Raw genomic sequence first — 24466 nt, forward strand, 5'->3', positions numbered from 1 at the left:
ATAGATCCATAACGGATTATTCTATTGAGTTTCGCACTCTCGCTGCCTCTAGTGACTGGAACGAGCCGGCTTTGCTCGCTCGTTTTCTGGAGGGTCTCCTCGTCGAGGTTAAGGATGAGATCCTCTCCCGGGAGGTTCCTTCCTGTCTGGACTCCTTAATAGCTCTCGCTATTCGCATAGAGCGACGGTTTGATCTTCGTCGCCGAGCTCGTGGAAAGGAGCTCGCGTTCTCCGTTGCTCCCCTCTCCACATCACTGCCACCTGCCGCATCACTGCCACCCTCCTCCGCCGGCTCGGATGCTGAGCCTATGCAGCTGGGGGTATCCGCATCTCGGCCAAGGAGAAGGAACGGAGAATCACCAATCGCCTCTGTCTCTACTGCGGCTCCGCTGGTCATTTTGTCACCTCATGTCCAGTAAAAGCCAGAGCTCATCAGTAAAGGGAGGGCTACTGGTGAGCGCAACTACTCAGGCCTCTCCTTCTGGATCACGCACTACCTTTCCGGTCCATCTCCGCTGGCCCGGTTCATCTGCTTCCTGCAGTGCCTTGATAGACTCTGGGGCGGAGGGCTGTTTTATGGACGAGACCTGGGCTCGGGAACATGACATTCCTCTCAGACAGTTAGGGGAGCCCACGGCCTTGTTCGCTTTAGATGGTAGTTCTCTCCCCAAGATTCAGCGTGAGACGCTGCCTTTAACCCTCACTGTCTCTGGTAATCATAGCGAAACCATTTCTTTTTTAATTTTTCGTTCACCTTTTACACCTGTTGTTTTGGGTCATCCCTGGCTAGTGCGCCATAACCCTTCTATTAATTGGTCTAGTAATACTATCCTATCCTGGAATGTTTCTTGTCATGTGACCTGTTTAATGTCTGCTATCCCTCCTGTTTCCTCTGTCTCTTCTTCACAGGAGGAGCCTGGCGATTTGACAGGGGTGCCGGAGGAGTATCACGATCTGCGCACGGTTGTTCCAAGGCCACTTCTCTCCCTCCACACCGGTCGTATGACTGTAGTATTGATCTCCTTCCGGGAACTACTCCCCCCCGGGGTAGATTATACTCTCTGTCGGCTCCCGAACGTAAGGCTCTCGAGGATTATTTGTCGGTTTCGCTCAACGCCGGTACCATAGTCTCCTCCTCCTCTCCCGCCGGAGCGGGGTTTTTTTTTGTTCAGAAGAAGGACGGGTCCCTGCGCCCATGCGTGGATTATCGAGGGCTGAATGACATAACAGTTAAGAATCGTTATCCGCTTCCTCTTATGTCTTCAGCCTTCGAGATCCTGCAGGGAGCCAGGTTTTTCACCAAATTGGACCTTCGTAACGCCTACCATCTCGTGCGCATCAGGGAGGGGGACGAGTGGAAGACGGCGTTTAACACTCCGTTAGGGCACTTTGAATACCGGGTTCTTCCTTTCGGCCTCGTTAACGCTCCAGCTGTCTTTCAGGCACTAGTTAACGACGTCCTGAGAGACATGCTGAACATTTTTGTTTTCGTTTACATGGACGATATCCTGATTTTTTCTCCGTCTCTCTCGATTCATGTTCAGCACGTGCGACGCGTCCTCCAGCGCCTTTTGGAGAACTGTCTTTATGTGAAGGCTGAGAAGTGCACTTTTCATGCCGCCTCTGTCCCTTTTCTCGGTTCCGTTATTTCCGCTGAGGGCATTAAGATGGATCCCGCTAAGGTCCAGGCTGTCATTGATTGGCCCGTTCCTAAGTCACGCGTCGAGCTGCAGCGCTTTCTGGGCTTCGCTAATTTCTATCGTCGTTTCATCCGTAATTTCGGTCAGGTGGCAGCTCCCCTCACAGCCCTTACTTCTGTTAAGACGTGCTTTAAGTGGTCCGTTTCCGCCCAGGGAGCTTTTGATCTTCTTAAGAATCGTTTTACATCCGCTCCTATTCTTGTTACACCTGACATCTCTAGACAGTTTGTTGTTGAGGTTGACGCGTCAGAGGTGGGCGTGGGAGCCATTCTTTCTCAGCGCTCTCTCTGACGGCAAGGTCCATCCTTGCGCGTTTTTCTCTCATCGCTTATCGCCGTCAGAACGTAACTATGATGTTGGTAATCGCGAACTGCTCGCCATCCGCTTAGCCCTAGGCGAATGGCGACAGTGGTTGGAGGGGGCGACCGTTCCTTTTGTCGTTTGGACTGACCATAGGAACCTTGAGTACATCCGTTCAGCCAAACGACTTAATGCGCGTCAGGCTCGTTGGGCTCTGTTTTTCGCTCGTTTCGAGTTTGTTATTTCTTATCGTCCGGGCTCAAAAACACCAAGCCTGATGCTTTATCTCGTCTCTTCAGTTCTTCTGAGGTCTCCACCGACCCCGAGGGGATTCTCCCTGACGGGCGTGTTGTCGGGTTGACTGTCTGGGGAATTGAGAGGCAGGTAAAGCAAGCACTCGCTCACACTCCGTCGCCGCGAGCTTGTCCTAGGAACCTTCTGTTCGTTTCCGTTCCTACTCGTCCGGCCGTTCTTCAGTGGGCCCACTCTGCCAAGTTAGCCGGCCACCCCGGCGTTCGGGGTACGCCGCTTCCATTCGCCAGCGTTTCTGGTGGCCCACTCGGGAACGTGACGCGTGTCGATTTGTCGCCGCTTGTTCGGTCTGCGCGCAGACTAAATCTGGGAACTCTCCTCCTGCCGGCCGTCTCAGACCGCTTCCCATTCCCTCTCGACCGTGGTCTCACATCGCTTTAGATTTTATCACCGGACTGCCTTCATCAGCGGGGAAGACAGTTATTCTTACGGTTGTCGATAGATTCTCTAAGGCGGCTCATTTCATTCCTCTCGATAAGCTCCCTTCTGCTAAGGAGACGGCTCAGATCATTATCGAGAATGTTTTCCGTATTCATGGCCTTCCTTCTGACGTCGTTTCCGACAGAGGCCCGCAGTTCACGTCTCAATTTTGGAGGGAGTTTTGCCGTTTGATTGGGGCTTCCGTCAGTCTCTCGTCCGGCTTTCATCCCCAGTCTAACGGTCAAGCCGAACGGGCCAATCAGACTGTTGGTCGCATTTTACGCAGCCTTTCTTTTCGTAACCCTGCGTCTTGGTCAGAACAGCTCCCCTGGGCAGAGTACGCCCACAACTCGCTTCCTCGTCTGCTACCGGTCTATCCCCTTTTCAGTGTAGCCTCGGGTACCAGCCTCCGCTGTTCTCATCTCAGCTCGCCGAGTCCTGCGTCCCCTCCGCTCAGGCTTTTGTCCAGCGTTGCGAGCGCACCTGGAAGGGGGTCAGGTCGGCACTTTGCCGTAATAGGGCGCAGACTGTGAGGGCCGCTAATAAGCGTAGGACCAAGAGTCCTAGATATTGTTGCGGTCAGAGAGTATGGCTCTCCACTCAGAACCTTCCCCTTAAGACAGCTTCTCGCAAGTTGGCCCCGCGGTTCATTGGTCCGTTCCGTATTTCTCAGGTCATTAATCCTGTCGCAGTGTGACTTCTTCTCCCGCGCTATCTTCGTCGCGTTCACCCGGTCTTCCATGTCTCCTGTGTTAAGCCCGTTCTTCGCGCCCCCGCTCGTCCCTCCCCCCCATCCTTGTCGAGGGCGCACCCATCTACAGGGTTCGTAAGATTTTGGACATGCGCCCTCGGGGCCGTGGTCAGCAGTACCTAGTGGATTGGGAGGGGTACGGTCCTGAGGAGAGGAGTTGGGTTCCCTCTCGGGACGTGCTGGACCGTTCGCTGATCGATGATTTCCTCCGTTGCCGCCAGGTTTCCTCCTCGAGTGCGCCAGGAGGCGCTCGGTGAGTGGGGGGGGGGGTACTGTCATGTCTTGTTATGTCTGTTCCAAAAATAGGAAGCCAATTCTAGATTTCATTTTGGATTGGAGATGCTTAACGTGAGTCTGGAAGGAGAGTTTACAGATACCTAGGTATTTGTAGTTCGACATATTCTACGTCAGAACTGTCTAGAGTAGTGATGCTAGTCGGGCAGGTGGGTGCGGGCAGCGATCGGTTGAAGAGCATGCATTTAGTTTTAATAGCATTTAAAAGCAGTGTTGTGTGGCATTGAAGCTCGTTTGGAGGTTTGTTAACACAGTCTCCAAAGAAGGGCCAGATGTATACAGAATGGTGTCGTCTGCGTAGAGGTGAATCAGAGAATCCCCAGCAGCAAGAGCAACATCATTGATTTATACAGAGAAAAGGTTTGGCCTGAGAATTGAACCTGGGTGGTACCCCCATGGAGACTGCCAGAGGTCCGGACAACAGGCCCTCCGATTTGACACACTGAACTCCAAGGCTATTGAGTCTGCCAATAAGAATGCGATGATTGACAGAGTCGAATGCCTTGGCCAGGTCGATGAAGACAGCTGCACAGTATTGTCTTTTATCGATGGCAGTTATATAATTTAGGACCTTGAGCATGGTTGAGGTGCACCCATGACCAGCTCAGAAACGAGATTGCATAGTGGAGAAGGTACGGTCTGAATCTGGGTCTTCCCTAAAACGTGATAGTATGAACTGGCCATGACCAACCCAGCAGACTCAGACCAGCTCCACAATGCTGTCTCCCTGCAAGGAGCCACCATTAGACGACATGAGGAATTACTGCAATGTCTTACGGAGAGACTCCATACTCTGGCAGACTCCATGACCAGGCATTTGAGACTTTGCTGGAGCAATTCTGAGGATTCCCCACTGGGCAGCGGGTCACACCCGTAAACACCCAGCCTACCCCAGTTTTCCGAGAACCCTGCTTACCTCATGAGTTCTATGCTGGAGATTCTGGAACCTGCCGGGCTTTACTCTCCCAGTGCTCCCTCATTTTCGAGATGCAGCCTTCTTAGTTCCCCTCGGACCGCTCGAGGATAGAGTATATCATAATGCTGATGTCCGGGAGGGCACTCGCCTGGGCTACGGCAGTGTGAGGGCAACAGTCCGCCATCTGCCTCAGTCTAGAGGAGTTTGTGGCGGAAGTTCGGAAGGTTTTCGATTCTCCGTTGTCCGGGAGAGAGGCTTCTCGTAAGCTGCTCCAGCTATGTCAAAACTATCGTAGTGTGGCAGACTATGCAGTGGATTTTCGCATGTTGGCGGCTGAGAGTTCCTGGATCCCGGAAGCATGGTTCGACAGGTTCCTTCACTGATTATCGGAGGTGGTCAAAGATGAGCTTGCAGCCCGGGAGCTGCCCATGGACCTTGACTCCCTGTAAGCCTAGACCATCCGGATAGAAGGGAGAGGGAATCTGTGCCCTGTTTCCCTCGTTCGCCCTTCGGAGTCCTCCGAAGTCTACATGTCCGAGTGAAACCAACGTCACCCAAGTTCTCTCGGGAGTCACCGAGGGCTGCAGACTCGCCTCCTTCGGAGTCCAGGCACCTGGACAGAGCTAGATTGACTCCGGCTGAGCGCTTACGCCAACTCCTCACCCAGAGCTGTCTATAGTTGTTAAGCAATGGGACATTTTGTAGCTACCTGCCCATTAAAAATCCAGGCTCATCAAGAAGGGGTGAGTACTCTGGTGGGCCTTATGGATAACTTTTCCTCTACCCTTACTCACACCCCTTTCCATGCCACCCTGCTGTGGGGGAACCAGTCGAAATCACTCTGGGGACTCGTCGACTCTGGGGCCGATGAGAGTATTTTGGACGCTACCCTGGCATCCAAGCTGGGCATCCCCACTCAGTCTCTCTCCTTTCCCATGCGGGAGAGTGCTGGACGGACGCTCTATAGGCCGGGTCACTCACAATACCACTCCCATCAACATACGAGTGTCAGGGAACTATTGCGAGGCAATCCAATTTATGCTGATTAAGTCCCTCAGGTTACTGTGGTTTTGGGATTCTCTTGGTTCCAGCAACACAATCCCATCATAGAACGGAATGGCACCAGCAGTCCAGTCTAACAAGCCCATTGTCTGAAGTCAGCGCAGCCTGCCCCGGGACATCTTCCTGTGGGCTCGGAAGTTGCCCCGGACCTCTCCGCCATTCCCGCGGAGTATCAGGACCTCCGGGAGGTGTTCAGTTAAGCCCAGGCCACTTCGCTTCCGCCGCACCGACCCTGACTGTGAGATAGACCTTTTCCCAGGCACCACTCTGCCCCGGGGATGACTTTACTCTCTGTCGGTTTCGGAGAGCAAGACTATGGAGACCTACATTGAGGACTCCCTAGATGCAGGTTTCATCTGTCCTTCTGCCTCCACCAACAGCATCGACTACCGGGGCCTCAACGACATGGTGAAGAACCGCTACCCGCTACCACTCATCTCCTCTGCCTTCAAGCCACTCCAGGGGTCCACCGTGTTCTCCAAGCTGGACCTACAGAATGCCTACCACCTGGTGCAGATACGGGAAGGGGACGAGTGGAAGACTGCCTTCAACACGGCCAGCGGTCACTACGAGTATCTGGTCATGTCATTTGACCTTATCAACTCCCCAGCTGTGTTCCAGGCTTTGGTTAATGATGTTCTCTGTTTGACATGTTGAACCGGTTCGTCTTAGTCTACCTCAATGACAACCTTGTCTTCTCCCGCTTTGCCCAAGAACACGTGCTCCATGTCCGACAGGTTCTCCAATGCCTCCTGGAGAACCAGCTTTTTGTGAAAGCGGGAAAGTGCGAAATCCATCGCTTCACCATCCCCTTCCTGGGGTACATCATTGCTGTGCAGGGAGTGTACAGATGGATCCCCGGAAGGTGAGAGTGGTGGTGGATTGGCCACAGCCTATGTCCAAGGTGCAGCTGCAAAGTTTCCTGGGATTCGCCAACTTTATTGCCGCTTTATCCGGGGTTACAGCTCCCTGGCTTCCCTCCTGTCTGCACTCATCTCTCCCAAGGTTCCATTCACGTGTTCCCCAGCTGCTGACCGGGCGTTCCGAAATCTCAAACACCGTTTCACCACAGCTCCCATCTTAGTTCACCCTGACCCGTCCTGCCAGTTTGTGGTGGAGGCCGATACTTCAGATGTCGGAGTGGGGGCTGTCCTGTCCCAGCGTTCGGCAGACTCACCGCAGACAGGACAAGCTCATCGTCATAAGCATGAGTTTCAGCTTCTCCAGCTGAACATTTGTTTTTGGTGAAATCACATCTGTAGCTAAGAGAACTGGTGATCAGCACATGGGAGAGGTGGTCATTATGAAATTGTCATTCAAAAAAAAAGAGTAAATTCAGGGAATACTTGCAAAGCTGTGGGAGGTGTTGTCATGACAAAACTGCCATCCAGTTCCTCATGTGTCACCTGCTTGAAATCCAGCATAATGTCTAATCCCCCGACAGGAATACAGTTATGATACACGCAGGCAAGGGAATTCTGTATCTAGAATCCAATCCAGGAAGAAGCCCAGGCACCACGGTATTGGAATGTAAGACAACTACAAATATATACTCCATTGTACAGTTTGAACAACAGTTTGACCGTGCCCCAGCATATCACCAACATTAGGGTAGTCTAGTTGAACATGCATACATGTGCACAGGCACAGAGATAACATTTGCAATAATATCTAGTCTAATATAAATAATGTACTTTATACTTTCATTTTCACAGGAAAATGATCCAATTCACACACTTATCAAGAGAACTTCCCTGGTCATCCCTACTGCCTCTGATCTGGCAGACTCACTAAACACAAATGCTTCATTTGTAAATTATGTCAATGTTGGAGTGTACCCCTGCTATCCGTCAATAAAAAAAAGAAAATTGTACTGTCTGGTTTGCTTAATATAAAGAATTTGAAATTATACTTTTACTTTTTATACTTAAGTATATTTAAAACCAAATACTTTGACTTTTACTCAAGTGGTATTTTACTGGGTGACTTTCACTTTTACTTGAGTCAATTTCTATTGAGGCATCTTTACTTTTACTCAAGTATGACAATTGAGTACTTTTTCCACCACTACCTACAGCCATGTCTGTCAGGGATGCTTCAGCAATTGTTTTATAGTAAAACCAGCTTCAGTTGTAGAGATTTACAATAGTAAATTGTTGTTTCTCCTAGTTGCTCGTAGACTTAGCTAGCTAGCTTGCTGGATATGCAATACTTGTTATTTACATCTGTTTGGAATCCTATCTTGCGTCATGCCTATAATTTTGTGAGATTGACATGTATCCAAGGTCATAATCATAACCAATGTCAACCCTCATCAATTATGTTACATAGCTAGCTAGTAAAATGTACTGTTGCTTATGTTCCACATATTTGCTAACAAGTTACAAATGTGAGGCATGGCACATAACAAATTAGTAAGCACCAGGTTAACTAGCTAGCCAGCTCCAGTCAGACATTTACTGGTGAACCTAGCTTTAGGTGGCTGGTTGTAACGTTATAGCTTTTTGTTTAGTAGCTAGCCTTACAAAAGAGCTCCAATTTGTAAAACCTCTTCTATTTTTAGTCATAGATATGACTACCAGTAGTTGTAGTTGTTTAGCTAACTAAGCTAGTTAGCAAACAGAACAATTTCCCCCCACTCTAATACACAATATGGGTTTCAGTAGATAAACTAAAAAAGGTACATAGCTAGCTAGGTGGCTTGCAGGAAAAATAACATGCTTAGCTAGGCAGCGTATTTGTCATCTGCCCTCTTGGTGCTAATATCGGCTGTAGCTGAGCTAATAACATTAGCTAAATCCAATTATATATTCTGGTTGAAACATGTATGGTTGAATGTCACCATCAACTCCCCAGCTGTGTTCCAGGCTTTGGTTAATGATGTTCTCTGTAATAGATGCTAATAGATGCTCCGTCATTTTTATTCTATTTAACTAGTTAAATAGAGTTAAATGGCCTTTCTTAGGGAGTTATTCCTAGCCACTGTGATTCTACACCTGCATTGCTTGCTGTTTGGGGTTTTAGGCTGGGTTTCTGTACAGCACTTTGAGATATCAGCTGATGTAAAAAGGGCTATATAAATACATTTGATTTGATTCAAGTTCAGAACAAATTCTTATTTACAATGACGGCCTACCAAAAGGCCTTCTGCTGGGACGGGGCCTGGGATTAAATATAAAATTAAAATTAAAATATAGGACAAAACACACATCACCACAAGAGAGACAACACTACATAAAGAGAGACCTACGACAACAACATAGCAAGGCAGAAACACATGACAACACAGCATGGTAGCAACACAACATGACAACAACATGGTAGCAACAACATAGCAGCAGCACAAAACATCTTGTTAATGAGAGTTGAAGCCATTGCGTTTTTTCAGTTCATTCGGTTTTACCCAAAGGATTGTTGTTAGTGTCTGCCTCCTTTAAAACAAGTCTGAATTGAGGGACGTGGGCCAGAGCACGAAGCACTGCCCATCACAACTTGTAGTCTTTCAGAGAATATTTTTTTGTCTGCTTGTATATATAGCAATGAATCCGGCTCTATCAAACAAGGACAACCATATCTAAACCCACAAAAACAGATAAAGCCTTCAAAATGGCACAAAGCAAGATTACATTTATTTTTTTTATCTCACCCCCTTTCCTCATCAATACACTGGAAGCCATCATAGGGTGTATCATGCAGTGCGTGAAGCCCTGACCTGCCTTCCTTCTGGGCAATTATGTGTGAAACACATCTCACTGTCCTAGAAATGCCTCAGATATTATGAAAACAAGCCCAGATTCCACCAGGGTGAAATTCCCCTTTAACTTGTGGAGTAGCTGGTTTAATGTAAATCCATATAAGGTCTGTGTGGCAGCCTGCATCTGGCCCACCTCTGTACCGGGGACCTAGGCGGGAACTCAACCATACCTTTGTGCAGTATGTAGGCCAGACCTGGGCCGTACCTTTTTATTCTACAATCGTTTTGAAATGGCCACTGCAGGGAGTCCACCGCAGGGAGCAAGTGTGCACCGATGCCTCGCTAGCAAGTTGGGGGGCAGTGTTCAGAGGCATGGCAGCGAGTGGACGCTGTAGCCCCCCGTAGAGTGGCAAGCACATCAATCTGCTGGGGCTCAGGGCGGTTCGCCAGGCACTCCCAACAGTTACTGCCCCACTTGGAGGGGAAGCATGTCCTGGTCAGATCAGACAATACCACGGCAGTGGCGTATATTATTCATCGGGGGGAGATCCGAGCCATTTTGTGGAGGTGCCGTGGGGCTCTTGTTGTGAGCTCAGACCCGCTTAACGTTGCTGCGGACAGCACACATTCCCGGGGTCTTGAACTGGGTAATGGCCATGCTTTCGAGAAATGGCTCACTGGAGTCTAGACCCTCAGGTGGTGTTACAGCTGTAGGAAAGGTTCGGGAGAGCGCAGGTGGACCTGTTTGCATCTCAGGAGAACAGTCATTGTCCTAGCTCATTCTCGATGTCGGACCCTTCAGGCCCTCTGCGTTTGGATGCCCTCGGTCATGATTGGCTGGCAACGATACTTTATGCGTTCCCACCATTTCCCCTGATCACAGCGACGCTAGACAGGGTCAGTTTTAAGGGACACCGGCTACTCCTGATAACCCCATACTGGCCGAGATGACCATGGTACAGCCTCATGTCCCTCCTCTCTGGGACCCCATGGCAGCTGCCACAGAGACCCAACCTGCTCTCTCAGGCTCGGGGGACGCTCTGGCATCTGGACCTGTGCCACCTCCAGCTTTGGGCTTGAGAGGCGTCAAATGGCTAAGTCTAGGCATTCAGGACAATGTGGTGAACACGTTGCAGAATGCCAGGCTTTTTTCCACCAATACGCCATTAAAATGGGCATATTCTCTACTTGGTGTGAGGGTCATAATGTTGCCCCCATTACGTGTGATGTACAAACAGTTTTACACTTTTTACAATCACTGCTTGATGTGGGCCTAGGAGCACCTACTTTGAGAGTGTATTCAATTTTGGCTTGCCATGACCATGGTCCGGAGGGACCCATGGGTGGCCACCCATTGCTCTCCAAGATTATGAAGAGAATTAGAAATCTGCATCCAGCGAAGGCCCGTTCGGTGCCAAACTAGAACCTTGATGTGGTGCTGTCAACACTTGCTAAGCCACCCTTCGAGCCCCATGGGGTTAACGGTTTTGAAGCACCTATCCATGAAGGTGGCATTCCTGTTGGCTATTATGTCTACTTAGAGGGCTGGTGAACTTCATGCTATTTCAGTGAGAGCTGAATGTTTTCCAAATGGGTGCAGACAAGAGTGTTATCCTCCAGCCTAACCAGAGTTCTGGGGAAGAGCCTATCGAAACAGACTCTCACATTGGATTGAAGACACTATTACTACAGCATTTAATTTGGTATTGTGATACCATGTTGGAGTGTTCCAATATAGTGCAACATAACGAAGGTTACGATTGTTACCACGGGCATTGGAGCTCTCCAATCCTCTTGCATGATCTATGGTGCCTCAAAGTTTCTCCCATTCTTCTCTGCAGATCCTTAAGCTCTGTCAGGTTGGATTGGGAGTGTCGCTGCACAGCTATTTTCAGGTCTTTCCAGAGATGTTGGATCGGGTTCAAATCTGGGCTCTGGCTGGGCCACACAAGGACATTTAGAGACTTGTCCCGAAGCAACTCCTGTGTTGTCTTGGCTGTGTGCTTAGGGTCGTTGTCCCTTTGGAAGGTGAACCTTTGCCCCAGTCTGAGGTCCTGAGCGCTATGGAGAAGGTTTTCATCAAGGATCTCTCTGTACTTTGCTTCATCTTTCCCTCGATCCTGACTAGTCTCACAGTCACTACTGCTGAAAAACATCCCCACAACATGATTCTGCCACCACCATGCTTCACCGTAGGGATGGTGCCAGGTTTCCTCCAGACGTGACCCTTGGCATTCAGGCCAAAGAGTTCACTCTTGGTTTCATCAGACCAGAGAGTCTGGTTTCTCATGATCTGAGGGTCTTTAGGTGCCTGTTGGAAAATGTAGGCTGTCGTGCCTTTTACTGAGTGGCTTTCGTCTGGCCACTCTACCATAAAGGCCTGATTGGTGGAGTGCTGCTGAGATGGTTGTCATTCTGGAACGTTCTCCCATCTTCACAGAGGAACTCTAGAGCTTGATCAGTGATGCATCTTAGAAACAGTAATCAACCGTAGCCTTGTTTGTTTTGAGGTTCCTTTGTCCTCCTCGTTTTGTGTTTGTGGGTTTGCGACTATTTTAGATCACGCTGCAGCTGTGGTCCGTTTTAGTCTGATATGTCAATTCTTAACTCACATGTTTTATACCCCCGGTCACAAAGGGTCGTTTCCGTCATTATGGCAAGTTCTCTGGGGAGTATCTAGTTACGAGGCAAGGTATCACAATGTACTACGATCTCCTTAGACAACAAAAATCATTGTTTTTGTAACAATGAACTTTCTCTTTTATCTGGATATTTTATACCCAACGCACAGTATGTAAACATCATGTACATATAATGAAACATTTTAAAGTTACAATATTTGTTATAACGTCGACATTTAACTTTTAATAACATAACAAAAATGACATTCATTTTCATATTCTATCATTATTACCACCATTTTGGCTGATGAAATATAATGTCCCCAAGTCCATTTATAGCATGTTACCGTTCTGAAGTAGATTCTCCATAGGCACACCATATATCCCAATCCCCCACATTGAGAGGACAAAGGATTTGTCTGCTTGCCTTTATATTTACAATGGGCATTAGGTGTCATAACCCCCCCTCCCATCAATCCCTCTCCCCCTCTGCGGGGATGAGAGATGTCTCAGTAGAACTGTGATCCACAGTAACCTGACCCGAACAGGCCAGTCATGACAGTAGAATTGCAATAAATGATTACCTCCAACTTGGCCCAATTCACATTTCCAATTTACCACCCTGACATACCAAGCTGTAACGGGCCCTGCATCTCATCCAATAGCCAATATAGGGTAACAGCAACTTTCAGAGTGCATAAGGCTCCTTGGGCTTTGCAGTGGTCCTCTGGTTTGGGTGTCCTATGCAGAACTATGTCGCTGTAAGCCAAGTGGTCACATATCATTCTGGGTTCCATTGCTCAAGAGGGGTCCGGGGTCAGTGGAATTCAATGAACATCAAGGCAGACAGACAGTGAATTTGGATCCTAGATCATGTTGGTGTGATAAGGTTAATGGAGCTAAACCCATTCTCACACTCTGCCACGCTGCAGAGTGAGGCAGAGTACGTGTGTGAGGCAGAGTACGACCCTGCCTCACACAGGAAGCGGCGCAGGTCCTAATCCAGGCACTTGTCATCTCCCGTCTGGATTACTGCAACTCGCTGTTGGCTGGGCTCCCTGCCTGTGCCATTAAACCCCTACAACTCATCCAGAACGCCGCAGCCCGTCTGGTGTTCAACCTTCCCAAGTTCTCTCATGTCACCCCGCTCCTCCGCTCTCTCCACTGGCTTCCAGTTGAAGCTTGCATCCGCTACAAGACCATGGTGCTTGCCTACGGAGCTGTGAGGGGAACGGCACCGCAGTACCTCCAGGCTCTGATCAGGCCCTACACCCAAACAAGGGCACTGCGTTCATCCACCTCTGGCCTGCTCGCCTCCCTACCACTGAGGAAGTACAGTTCCCGCTCAGCCCAGTCAAAACTGTTCGCTGCTCTGGCCCCCCAATGGTGGAACAAACTCCCTCAAGACGCCAGGACAGCGGAGTCAATCACCACCTTCCGGAGACACCTGAAACCCCACCTCTTCAAGGAATACCTAGGATAGGATAAGTAATCCATCTCACCCCCCCTTAAATGATTTAGATGCACTATTGTAAAGTGGCTGTTCCACTGGATGTCAGAAGGTGAATTCACCAATTTGTAAGTCGCTCTGGATAAGAGCGTCTGCTAAATGACTTAAATGTAAATGTAAATGTGTACAGTTAAGCAGTGGTTTCAGCTCGTGTGGCACGTTCTCTCCTACTGTGAAAAAAGTCCCAAAAGCCATTGATGGTGGAGGCACACGGGATGGAGAAGCGTTGGTACAGGATATAAATGTCTCCAATTCCCGGAGTGAGAGGCTCTGGCCAGCTCTCTCACTCGTACTCAGACTGCGGCCTGGTCCCCTGCAGACATGCCTTATTAAAGGGTAGGAAGCATGAGTTTTTACTCACCAATGTAGCACATTGTAGTCACTATCTGGTTACCTATAAGTTCAAACATAGTTATGTTTTTTGGTTATTAACTACATATTTATTAACTTATTTCCGGATACCCACAATGCACTATTTCTCAACGTCATATGGAGGATATAGTTCGTATATACTAGCTCGATAGCTAACTAAAGCTGGCTAACGTTAGCCACATCTCATGCTATTCATGGACTCTGTGGCTGTGCTCTCTAGTGGAAACGATTAGCACGGCAGGCTCTGGTGCCTTCTTGCCGTGGGCTCAAAATGAAAGAAAATCATACCCGGCAGCATGAAGGTCTCATCATTGATTTTGTTGGAAAGGGGAGAAATTATTCTTCACAATGGTATTCATATTACAGTTGACCTGGAAGTATTACGTTTTTGGGGCACTAAAACAAGGTCAAATGTATGGAACAGTACGATGTACAAAAGTGCGTTAACTATCGTTGACTGACATGTATCTATTTTGGATTTCTGCCCGGTGAAGATCACACCTCCCCCTCGCTTTGGCAGCGTAGTCCGCCTGCTTTCTTTTCAAAGTTTTACTGTCAGATGGGCCTCAACTATCAATCTGTAAGTCTCTGTTCTCTCTCTGCTTTTAAATCGCGGGTTGTGTTGTGTTCTAGCTGGTTGGGCTGTAGCTTGCAGACCATAGCCATGGTGGTTGGGTAGGCTGGCCAGACTAATAGCTAATTTGGCTGGCTAGCTTGCTGGCTAAGATAACTGCATATAGCTAACATTTGTTGATAACTGGTTGGCGTTGTGTTTCCAAAATGTTGTTTTACTTTAATGTAGCTGTAAGCTAGGTGTTGACAGCAACTTGCTGACTCAGTGGTAATGCAACCTTGCAAGTTGATTTATAACAAATTCAAAGTATTTACTTGTAAGTTGGCTGAAAATGTTATTTCAACACCAGTTGTCATGAGTGCAAATTATTTGGTTTAATTTAAAGTTATTTGTTGAAGTTTACATTATAGGGAAAAAAAGTGAGGTAACTTTGCATTGGGACTTTTGATACATATACTAATGCAAATCGATATGTTTCATGTGGTACGTTTATGCTACCTGCCACCAGGGCCGGGACCACTCATTAGGCAGGGTTAGGTGGAAGATTGACAAGGGCAGCATTTTCTGAGCTAAACTGACGAAGACGATTCTCCAACAACACAAAAACCTCACATAATTCTGCCCCAAAACAATGACAATTTCACTCAACCAGTGGCGTATGGGCTTTTTAGGCGTGCACTGATGCCACCCTGTGATATGCAGTGCCCACTTTGTCAAAGGCAGGGACACAAAATAATTATCTTGTCCATTCCCAGCGTGCCTCTCCAGGGTGCTGTTGGAGAGATGATCATCAACATTCTGTCAAAAAATTATCTAACATGAATCATGTAGCAGAAATAACATATGGTAGAAAGAGTATGTCTGTAGCCCACAGGCTGGAGATAGTTTGTCTCATTGTCATATTCTTTTTTTCATCAGGTTTCTCAAATAGCCTAACCTAAGCACCCAATCAATAACAAAAAATGCATTGACATGTTACCAAACAACAGGACAGGTCAAAGTAAAATGGACAATATGGAATGGACAATCGGGCTACTCACAACTGCTGTCCAGGAGTTCTTGTGGGTTAAATTGTCATTGATCAGTGGATGAAGTTTGTATCCTTAATTTTTTGGGGGAGAAATACTTCTGCAATTTCAACTGTGATAAAGTTGGAAGGCTTATTATTCAGAGCTTAAATAGACATTGATTAGACACAGAAATCAGGACTAATAAAGCCAATCCAACAGCCTGTTATACAAACAGTGGGCCTACCACATTGATGGGCATTCATAAAATTCCATTGCAGGTGACACTGTAGGCCATACACCTGTTGGACATCTTTTTTGATCCTGTCTGGACTGAATGTCTTTGTTTGGTGCAGTCTGGACCAGCCTTGATTTTCACGTCAATAGACATCTTTGTTTGGTTCATATTTTATCCGTTCTGGACTTGATTTTGGCCCTTTCAACTTTCATTCAGAACTGAAAATGAACCTGATTTCAACGTCTGGAAAATACGTATTTTCAAATTTAATTCAGAACCTACATTGAGTGCCAAGTTGATAGTGCATGTCAGAGCAGTAACCAAGCCATGAGGTTGAATAAATTGTCCATAGAGTTCCGAGACAGGTTATTTTTTCTGCAGCATTGAAGATCCCAAAGAACACAGTGGCCTCCATCATCCTTAATTAAATGGAAGAAGTTTGGAACCAACAAGACTCTTCCTAGACCTGACCACCCGGCCAAACTGAACAATCGGGGGAGAAGGGCCCTGGTCAGGGAGGTGACCAAGAGCCCGATATTCACTGACAGAGCTTGATGAAAACCTGCTCTAGAGCGCTCAGGACCGGGGCTAAGGTTTATCTTCCAACAGGTCGACAACCCTAAGCACATAGCCAAGACAACACAGGAGTAGTTTAGAGACAAGTCTCAATGTCCTAGAGTGGCCAAGCCATTGCCTGGACTTGAACCCGATCGAACATCTCTGAAGAGACCAGAAAATAGTGGTGCAGCAATGCTCCCCATCCAACCTGACAGTGCTTGAGGGGATCTGCAGAGAAGTTGTAATGTAACAAAATGTGGAAAAAAGGCAGTGGTCTGAATACTTTCCAAATACACTGTATGCACAAATGTGGACACTATTTCAGCCACACCTGTTGCTGATAGGTGTATAAAATCGAGCACACTGCCATGCAATCTCCATAGGAACACATTGGCAGTAGAACGGCCTTACTGAAGAGTTCAGTGACTTTCAATGTGGCATCGTGATCAGATGCCACCTTTCCAACAAGTCAGTTTCTGCTCTGCTAGAGCTGCCCTGTTAAACTGAAAGTCCTGTTATTGTGAAGTGGAAATGTCTATGAACTACAAAGGCTCAGGTGCGAAGTGGTAGGCCACACAAGCTCACAGAATGGGTCCACCGAGAGCTAAAGCAGGTATTATGTAAAACTGGTCTTCCCTCAGTTGCAACACTCACTACCGAGTTCCAAACTGCCTCTGGAAGCAACGTCAGCACAAGAACTGTTCGTTGGGAGCTTCATGTAATGGGTTACCATGGCCGAGCATTCACACACAAGCGTGAGATCACCATGTGCAATGTCAAGCGTCGGCTGGAGTGGTGTAAAGCTTACTGTCATTGGACTCTGGGGCAGTGGAAACGCGTTCTCTGGAGTGATGAATCACCCTTCACCATCTGACAGTCCGACGGACTAATCTGGGTTTGTGGTTGCCAGGAGAACGCTACCTGCCCCAATGCACAGTGCCAACTAAGGTTTGGTAGAGGAAAAGTGTCCCGGTACTGTTTTTCATGGTTCGGGCTAGTCCGTTTAGTTCAAGTGAAGGGAAATATTAACGCTACAGCATACAACTACATTCTAGACAATTCTATGCTTTCAACTTCATGGCAATAGTTTGGGGAAGGCCCTTTCCTGTTTCAGCATGACAATGCTACGTGCACAAAGTAAGGTTTGTTGAGATTGGTGTGTAGGTACTTGACAGCCCTGACCTCAACCACATCGAACCCCTTTGGGATGAATTTGAATGCCGACTGTAAGCCAGGCCTAATCGCCCAACATCCGTGCCCAACCTCACTAATGCTGTGGCTGAATGGAAATAAGTACCCGCAGTAATGTTCCAACATCTAGTCGAAAGCCTTCCCAGAAGAGTGGAGGCTGTTGTTGCAGGAAAGGGGGACCAACTCCATAGTAAGTTGACATTTACAATGTTTACGGTAAGGATAGGGGTTAAAGTTAGGGTTTAGGGTAGGGATGTCCTAAAATTGAAATATTTTTGTTCTGTGTGGCAATGGAGCGGTATTTTAACTTGGGTTTAGCTAGCCAACGTTAGCTACCTGTGCTAGCAGCTAATTTGAGTTAGCATTCACACTACTGTAGCTAATGCAATATTTGTTTTACATATAAATATTTACTTGAATAGGTTCTCACTGCCTCCGTTTGTGTCCTTAGAAAAAACCAAAAAATGAAAACATTGGGAAGATTGCACAAGTGGTAGCAAAGCAGCCAAATGTGGATAGTTGAAGACAGGGCAACGTTTTTGTTTGTCACCAGAGTGGTTTAGAACGCGTTGGTACGTTCCACTTTACCAGCATACAGAAGTATAGAGGGGGTTCCTGCAGATGCAGAAACGCCCAACAGCAAGAATGCCTTGAATTGCAAGCCGTAATCACACCCCTCATCCATTTTGTGGATGCGCAACAATAACACAGCCTCGTAGTTGAAAAACATTGTTTTAAGGTCAACTGATTCTTCGTTTGGAGTCAGGCTACACATTCCACATCTGGATTTTTCTGATTTATATTATCATTTTAATTACAGAATACTAAAAATAACAATACATAAAACGTCTTTAAAAGAAACCATTGAATATTACAAAGGTTGAATTGCAAAGTTAGGATATAAAATCTTTGAACAATGGTACATAATTGAAAATAAAAATACATTTCATAAAATGCATATATTAACAGTTCTACCACATAAAAAAAACAAGATGGGCACAAATTGCAGACAGATGAGATGAGTTAGGTAGGCTACTGCGATAGCGCAGTGAACTATTCCATAACATGGAAGAGAGACGTGTGATGCACGCCACACCAAAATCAGTTTAAGTTCTCAAGTCGTGTCTATGGTCAAAAATCAGTTGCCATGAACACAGGAGAGAAAAAAAAAATAGATTCAAACTACTACAAAAGTGACTTGGTGACTGCTCCCATTATATTCACACTCATGTCTCTACAGAAACCCCTAAAACTGGCCTTGGGTCCTCAAAAAAACTGGCTCCATTGGTTGAGCTATACAATGCTTGCCAATGTTTGGAAGTTACTTCTTCTCGAACGTACATAACGGTCAGAGCATCTTGGAACACAAACCCTGGGTGCACAACCATTCCTATACTGTACAATTGTGGTCAGTGGTCCGACTTACCGAAAAAGCTACCATTTGACCATAAATTTGCTATCATGGTGTCGACCAAAATGGGATTGGAGTCCACAATGTGGAAGTGGATAAGGGGGAGCGCTTCACAGGGCTTTAACCTTTTCAACCATTGAAAAAAACACATGCATAACCAACATTGTGCTATCAATTCTCTTTTTCTGCAAGTCATTTGGGATGCAGCCAAGGACTTGCAAGTCCAGCTGACACCAGAGGCTTTTTCAGGGACAGCAACCTTATATAATGTACAGATTGTGATGCATTGTGTAAGCATTTCTCTCATGTATGTCCACACATTATATTTATATCTGAAACATTGTAAAACATTGCACCCAATTCTAAAAGCCCCAAACTCCACTTCCACGACAAAACTGTCCTAAGTCATGTCCGGACAGAGGCATTTCATTGGTCTCTGCCAAAAATGGGACACATTATTGGCATGGTAAACACAGAGGGGGAAGAAGTCATGAGTTCATTATGATCTTTTGTTCTGCCAATAAAGTGTCCAATATGACTTAGGAGTGCCGAGTGATGCAGTTGTTCCTTCTCCTGAGAAGTAGTGGTTACAGTGGCCCATGAAGACAAGATGAAGAGAGAGGAAGAAAGAGATAAACCGAGATGAGTCAAAAGGACCTGAGAGAGCCGCCTGGACACGGAGGGGTGGAGGTGAAGCGACGATGGGACAAGAGCCGAGCCGCTCAGAGGGTTGATTTCCACCTGGGATCCAACGCCATTTTGCAGTGGCTGGTTTAGCTTAACTAGTTGCCGTTTTCAGACCGAGTCCCCCTGAGTTTAAGCGCACATCAGAATAATCAGGTTGTCAGTTGTCGTTTTGTAGTTGTTTAGAAATCCACAGAGAAAAGCGGGAAATAGAAATCAAACACACAATTATCACAAATGTACTATTAGCTTTGGAGAGAGAGAATGCTTGTCGGGTTTAGCGACAAGTGGTCTGTGATTACAGGGTCTCAGTCTTAGGATGCTAATGTGGGTAGGAGGAGAATTTGAGTCCCGGAAGAGGTGTCACACTGTTTGCTACTACAGTGGGCTCCATCTTGCCCCCCAATCCCTGTTCATTGTTCTCTAATGGGAGGAGTCCCAGAGATTAGAGTGCTTGTTTCACATGATGTGTATGTGCAAACACTTGGGTATGTGCATCTGTACGTGTGTGTGTGTGTGTGTGTGTGTGTTGGTGAGCATGCATTTATGTATGTCAGTATTCACATGAGTGTGCATGTATGATTGTGTGTGTATGTTTGAGAGAGAGAGAGAACATGAATGATTGTATGTATGTAAGTATATGCATGTATGTTTGAGTGGTATCAGTGCTGCTGGTGATAGTTGTTTTGTGCGCGCGGAGCTGGCTGGCTGGGTCTAGATTAAGGCAGCCGTGTCCATAAGGGCCATGTTGGGATCCTGGCTGGCAAAGAAGCGTACGTCTCGGTCCTTGTCCGCCTGCAGGGCCATCACAGTCTCCTCCAGCTCATCTGAGTAGGCACTGCCTGGCTCTTTAAAGTACGCTGCAGAGAGAGCCAAGTAAAGTCAGCATTTATGTAAAGCACATTTTACATGCTTCACAACCCTAGAAATAGAACGTGTACCCCCATTCAATTCAAATCAATGAGGCCATAATGAGTGGACCGGTGGGGAGTAATTATATTTTTATGGCCACAACACACTTTGCATAATTAAAAAGGAATATAAGAACGTAGGAAAATTGGGAAATATGAAGAATGAAAAAAAGAAAGAAGGGAACAATGAGGAAGAGGGAAAACAATACCAACAAAATGAAGGGAGCAAATAGTCGACAGAAGAGAGAGAGGGAAAACAATATTCTAAGTGGTTTGGTCGTTTGGATAATGGAAAATACTGTATCACACATTTTGGGAGGAGCCAAAACACCACGAGAAATGCATTTGTTGCACTGGGAAAGAAAACGTACTACAACTATCATCAGTGTCCAATTTAGCCGTCCAATTTAGCTTCCCATCCCCCAGTCCTAACTGAACCATTAATTGGGAAAATGCTTAACTGACCACACATCAGCATCTAGGGGCAACTTCATCCTACACCACCCAGTCTTTACCTTTCTCCATCACACTCTGACGCAGTGCTTTGGCCACCAGCACACGAACGTTGGCGACTGGGTCCGACGATAGGCTGAGTAGACTGGGGAGGAGGTGCTGGGCAAACTGGTCCATTGGCATACAGTCCTCTTCCACTATGGCCTGGGGAACACAGCGGAGAATGAGTTAATACAAACCAACTTAAATAGAGAGACAAGACAGATGACACATGGAGAGCAGGGTCATATTCATTAGGGAATGCTAAATAGTTTGTTTGACTATTTTCCAATGGAAAACAATATTAGAGTTTCTTATTGACGACTCTAGGTCAGGGCTCTCCAACCCCGTTTCTGGAGAGCTACCATCCTGTAGGTTCACACTCCAACCCTGATCTACCACATCTGATTATAATAATTAACTGATTGATACGCTGAACCAGGTTAGTTACAACGGGTTGGAACAAAACCTACAGGACGGTAGCTCTCCAGGAACAGGGTTGGACACCCCTGCTCTAGGTAGTCCCTCCCTGTTGCAGTCAGTGTATTTCCATTTGGTGCCTAATGAACATGACCCAGCAGTCAACCATGGCCATACAATCTTCACACCTGCATTCTTTCAGAATAGTGCTATGGCAAGCACAGCTGATGCAATTTCACAATAAAAAATCTGAACGCAGCAGCTATTGGAAATGGTGCTCGTACAGATGCTCATATATTGACATTTCGTGAACAAAACATTGTCCTGACCTGGCAGATAAAGGCAAAGGCCTGGCGGCCCACCCACTTGGGACAGTGGCAGAAGCGGACGATGAGCTCGTTGATGAAGTTCAGGCCCAGGTCATGGGCTCCGCATGCATACATCTTCTGTAAGATCTCCACCACCTAGGATGGACGAGACAGATGAGACAGAGGCTCGTCCCAAATGGCACCTTATTCCCTATGCAGTACAATACTTTTGACCAGAGCCTAATGGGCCCTGGTCAAAAGTACTGCATTTTAGACGGGATGGTTGTTTAGCAACAAAACCGACGCATGTGCAACTATGGGGCAAAACAGACAGGGTTGGCTTAGATTGTTGACAATATGTAAACTATATTTTGTCTATTGAAAACAAATACATTTGCACACTGAGCACTTGTCTCTCGAATACATCATTAGTTATTGGTTAACTAGCCAGAGAATTTTGGCCATATTAGCATAGATATGACATCAGTCAAAATACCTCAAAACAAGGCATGGTATCAAGAACAAGATAAAACTAACCGAAACGAGGCACCTACGATTCCCCACATAGCAGCTTCTTCTCATTGTTGCTAGTTATCTGGCCATCCAGAATCACAACAACACATGTCCACTATCCCGTCTATAGGGAATACTAGGGTGCCATTTGGGACACAAGCAACATTTGTGCTTTCCATTCTAAAGGCAGGCAGGCCACTGCATTAAGAGGAGATAATAACGGTCTACTTCTACTTCATATCATTTAGCACAATTACTACTTTAAGTTGTTCAATAAAAAAAAAAGAAACTGATCATGATCATTCAACACAGTTACAGTTTCAATAACACAAGAACAAAACGGCATGCCTACCAGCTTGTAAGAGATCCACCGAACTTCCGACACTTTGTCTGAGCAGAGGGTCAGTGCTATTTGTCTGAGGTAGTCATACACATCGTAGTGGCTGTACAACTCCATGATCAGGATAAGCTGCCTGTGGACACATATGGAGAAATTCTGTTCAACACACACACACGGGCTCTAATGTATAGGGGTCATCCTAAAAATAAAAATAAATCTGTTTTTCTGAGGTCTTCATTCCACAAAAGAGGCCCAACAATATTGCTATATGTTTTGGGAGCACAAAGTTAGATGGCGCACCTGCCATCTTTTCCATTGACTGCTTTTGTGACAGCATGAACGTCGCCAGGTTACCCGTCTGTTTGTGCTATCATACCAAGTCCTTGTCACTCATTCATTTTCATGTTTGGCTTGACAATGTGCAATGGAGTGGGAAAGAGTACTATCAGTTACGGGACCAGGCAGGCACCATGGAGGACTCTCTCCATTTTAAAAGTAGTCAGTTTTCTTGTTTTTTTTTAGGTTAGTGATTTACTGCCATATCCCGTGCTGCTAAGGAGTATAATTCATTGACTGCGTATACAGATTTGCAGATGTTGTTACGGGTGGAGCTAACTCCTTAGGTTTCTAACTCCAACAGCGCAGCAATACAATATCAACACACACACACACAAAATCCCCCCAAAAAACTATAAATCAGAGAGAGCGATGCCAGAGTCCGGAATATAAATAAATGGTGTGTATAGACAGTATATGAACAGAAAAGGTGTGTACAGCAGTAGTTACAGTTGAAGTCGGCAGTTTACATACACCGTAGCCAAATACATTTAAACTCAGTACTTCACAATTCCTGACATTTAATCCTAGTAAAAATTCCCTGTCTTAGGTCAGCTAGGATCACCACTTTATTTTAAGAATGTGAAATGTCAGAATAATAGCAGAGGGAATTATTTCTTTCAGCTTGTATTTCTTTCATCACATTCCCAGTGGGTCAGAAGTTTACATACACTCAATTAGTATTCGATAGCATTGCCTTTCAATTGCTTAACTTGGGTCAAACGTTTTGGGTAGCTTTCCACAAGCTTCCCACAATAAGTTGGGTGAATTTTGGCCCATTCCTCCTGATAGAGCTGGTGTAACTAAGGCAGGTTTGTAGGCCTCCTTGCTCACGCAAGCTTTTTCAGTTCTGCCCACTAATTTTCTATAAGATTGAGGTCAGGGCTTTGTGATGGCCACTCCAATACCTTGACTTTGTTGTCCTTAAGCCATTTTGCCACAACTTTGGAAGTATGTTTGGTGTCATTGTTCATTTGGAAGACCCATTTGCGACCAAGCTTTAACTTCCTGACTGATATCTTGAGATGTTGCTTCAATATATCCACATAATTTCCCTACCTCATGATGCCATCTATTTTGTGAAGTGCACCAGTCCCTCCTGCAGCAAAGCACCCCCACAACATAATGCTGCCACCCCCTTGCTTCACGGTTGGGATGGTGTTCTTCAGCTTGCAAGCATCCCCCTTTTCCTCCAGACATAACAATGGTCATTATGGCCAAACAGTTCTATTTTTGTTTCATCAGACTAGAGGACATTTCTCCAAAAAGTACAATCTTTGTCCCCATGTGCAGTTGCAAACTGTAGTCTGGCTTTCTTATGGCAGTTATGAAGCAGTGGCTTCTTCCTTGCTGTGTGGCCTTTCAGGTTATGTCGATATAGGACTCGTTTTACTGTGCATATATATATATATATATATATATATATATATATATATATATACACTTTTGTAGCTGTTTCCTCCAGCATCTTCACAGGGTCCTTTGCTGTTGTTCTGGGATTGACTTGCACTTTTCGCACCAAAGTACGCTC

General features: G+C 46.4%; 1 protein-coding gene across 1 annotated transcript in view; it reads right to left on the reverse strand.

Moving 5' to 3' along the window:
* Window positions 1-18305: 18305 nt before the first annotated feature.
* The window catches only part of LOC135539547 (serine/threonine-protein phosphatase 4 regulatory subunit 1-like), a 43571-nt gene continuing 37410 nt past the window's right edge, over window positions 18306-24466 (reverse strand). Inside the window, exons 17-20 of the mRNA XM_064965479.1 lie at window positions 22612-22732; window positions 21768-21902; window positions 21042-21183; window positions 18306-20475 (exon numbers count right to left, since the gene is read on the reverse strand). Coding sequence (XP_064821551.1) covers window positions 20330-20475; window positions 21042-21183; window positions 21768-21902; window positions 22612-22732 — 544 coding nt within the window. The 3' untranslated portion in view covers window positions 18306-20329. The remainder of the gene's footprint in view (window positions 20476-21041; window positions 21184-21767; window positions 21903-22611; window positions 22733-24466) is intronic.

Source organism: Oncorhynchus masou, chromosome 5, assembly GCF_036934945.1.
Source record: "Oncorhynchus masou masou isolate Uvic2021 chromosome 5, UVic_Omas_1.1, whole genome shotgun sequence".
NCBI lineage: Eukaryota > Metazoa > Chordata > Actinopteri > Salmoniformes > Salmonidae > Oncorhynchus > Oncorhynchus masou.